Source organism: Montipora capricornis, chromosome 12, assembly GCF_036669925.1.
Source record: "Montipora capricornis isolate CH-2021 chromosome 12, ASM3666992v2, whole genome shotgun sequence".
NCBI lineage: Eukaryota > Metazoa > Cnidaria > Anthozoa > Scleractinia > Acroporidae > Montipora > Montipora capricornis.
In genome coordinates, this window is record NC_090894.1 from 9824655 (window position 1) to 9827154 (window position 2500).

Consider the following 2500-nt stretch of genomic DNA (forward strand, 5'->3'; position numbering starts at 1 on the left):
CGATCGGCTGCTCTATTTACTGAGCCGCTAGAACTCCTGGGAACTGCTGGGACGTGTAACACCGATGTTCTATCCATTGAGCCGCTAGAACTCCTGGGAACTGCTGGGACGTGTAACACCGATCGGCTGCTCTATCCATTGAGCCGCTAGAACTCCTGGGAACTGCTGGGTCGTGTAACACCGATCGGCTGCTCTATCCACTGAGCCGCTAGAACTCCTGGGAACTGCTGGGACGTGTAACACCGATGTTCTATCCATTGAGCCGCTAGAACTCCTGGAAACTGCTGGGACGTCTAACACCGATCGGCTGCTCTATCGTTTGAGCCGCTAGAACTCCTGGGAACTGTTGGGACGTGTAACACCGATGTTCTATCCATTGAGCCGCTAGAACTCCTGGGAACTGCTGGGTCGTGTAACAACGATCGGCTGTTCTATCCATTGAGCCGCTAGAACTCCTGGGAACTGCTGGTTCGTGTAACAACGACCGGCTGCTCTATCCACTGAGCCGCTAGAACTCCTGGGAACTGCTGGGACGTGTAACACCGATCGGCTGCTCTATCCATTGAGCCGCTAGAACTCCTGGGAGCTGCTGGGTCGTGTAACACCGATCGGCTGCTCTATCCACTGACCCGCTAGAACTCCTGAGAACTGCTGGGACGTGTAACACCGATGTTCTATCCATTGAGCCGCTAGAACTCCTGGGAACTGCTGGGAAGTGTAACACCGATCGGCTGCTCTATCCATTGAGCCGCTAGAACTCCTGGGAACTGCTGGGTCGTGTAACACCGATCGGCTGCTCTATCCATTGAGCCGCTAGAACTCCTGGGAACTGCTGGGACGTGTAACACCGATCGGCTGCTCTATCCATTGAGCCGCTAAAACTCCTGGGAACTGCTGGGTCGTGTAACACCGACCGGCTGCTCTATCCATTGAGCCGCTAGAACTCCTGGGAACTGCTGGGTCGTGTAACACCGATCGGCTGCTCTATCCATTGAGCCGCTAGAACTCCTGGGAACTGCTGGGACGTGTAACATTGATGTTCTATCCATTGAGCCGCTAGAACTCCTGGGAACTGCTGGGACGTGTAATACCGATCGGGTGTTCTATCCATTGAGCCGCTAGAACTCCCGGGTCGTTTAAAATATACGTCGAGTAATTAATATTGTCAGTCACAGAAAGTGAATTCAAAACATTCAGAGTCTCCGCGTTTGAGCGAGTCAAAACGTGCGAAATGTTGCGCGTGATTATTTTTGAGTCAATCATTAAGCATATTGAGCAGGCAATCGGGAGAGTACAGAGTACTTACCTGACAAAGGGGGGCTACCAAATGTACAAACACCACCTGCCATCAAACTGAACCCGAGAGAAGATGCTCGCTGGGTTTCCTTTACGGACTTGAACAATTCAATGATGAAACTTGATATTGTGAGCCCGTCGGCCAAACTGAACAAGACTTCTACACCTGCAAGAGCAGGGTATTTTTTTGCGACAACCAACATCATAATTGAGATTCCGGACATAAGAACAGCTCCTTGATAAAGAAACTGAGAATTTATGCAGCTAAGGTCGCAAAGTATACCAGCTCCAAGGCGACCAGTCGCTGCGAAAAATCCTATGATCAGAAAGAGAGTCGAACTCTTGTCGGCGGCCATTCCAATATCATCACGGCAAAATTTCATCTGAAAACCAAACAAAAAAAGGGAATTCATAGTTTTGATCATACGGTAAAATTGCTATTTTCTTCTAAAAACCATTAAATGCAATCATGACTTTATTTATGTGGGTTACTTTAACTCCCTACTGTTATAAGTTTAAAGAAGAAATAGAGTCGCAAATATTATAAAAGGAATGATTTCCGTACAGTTCCCTACTTTATGACAGTGTATGCGTGCAGAATAAACTAACTATGAATTCGCGGAGTTTAGTTTGTAGAACAATTCGAATACTCAAATGTATCGAATATACGTAAGGCTTGCTTGTACTTACGAGATGAAGAAATTTATTTTTCTTAAGTTAATTTAGAAAAAGCAAAGCACCACAATCCCTAAGAACGTCCGTTTATTGCCACCACTATTGTTTTGAGACACCCTGCGAGCAGAGCCTCTTCAAAACTCACCAGGGGGAAAGCAAGAGAGGCTCTGCACAAATCGTGTCAAGTCTTTCAAGTCACAGCGGTTCAAGTGTCTGGGCTAGTCACTCCGGTCAAACCGGCTTAGGCAGCGCGTGCATTATATTTTTGACAAGGCGAAGGTCAAAATCGAGCCTTAAGCACGAAAATCAACATGGCGTCTAAGAGGGCGATCGAGACTTGGCCTGGTTTGAAACAGTCTCCAAGCAAAGGCTTGCGCATACTCAATAAAGACTTGACAGGATTTCTGCAGAGTCCTTTCTTTCTTGTCAGGGTGGTTTTCATAAAACAAAGGAGAAAACGCACAATTAAGTAGGAACTTGCGGGGAAACCGAGTCAAGATTGGATCTGAAGTGAACGGGAAAAATGGAC

General features: G+C 47.3%; 1 protein-coding gene across 1 annotated transcript in view; it reads right to left on the reverse strand.

The window, feature by feature from the left end:
- LOC138025426 (monocarboxylate transporter 12-like) overlaps window positions 1-2500 on the reverse strand; it is an 8771-nt gene that overhangs the window by 4214 nt on the left and 2057 nt on the right. The window contains 1 exon segment of the mRNA XM_068872644.1: window positions 1307-1679. Within this exon segment, the coding sequence (XP_068728745.1) occupies window positions 1307-1679 (373 nt within the window).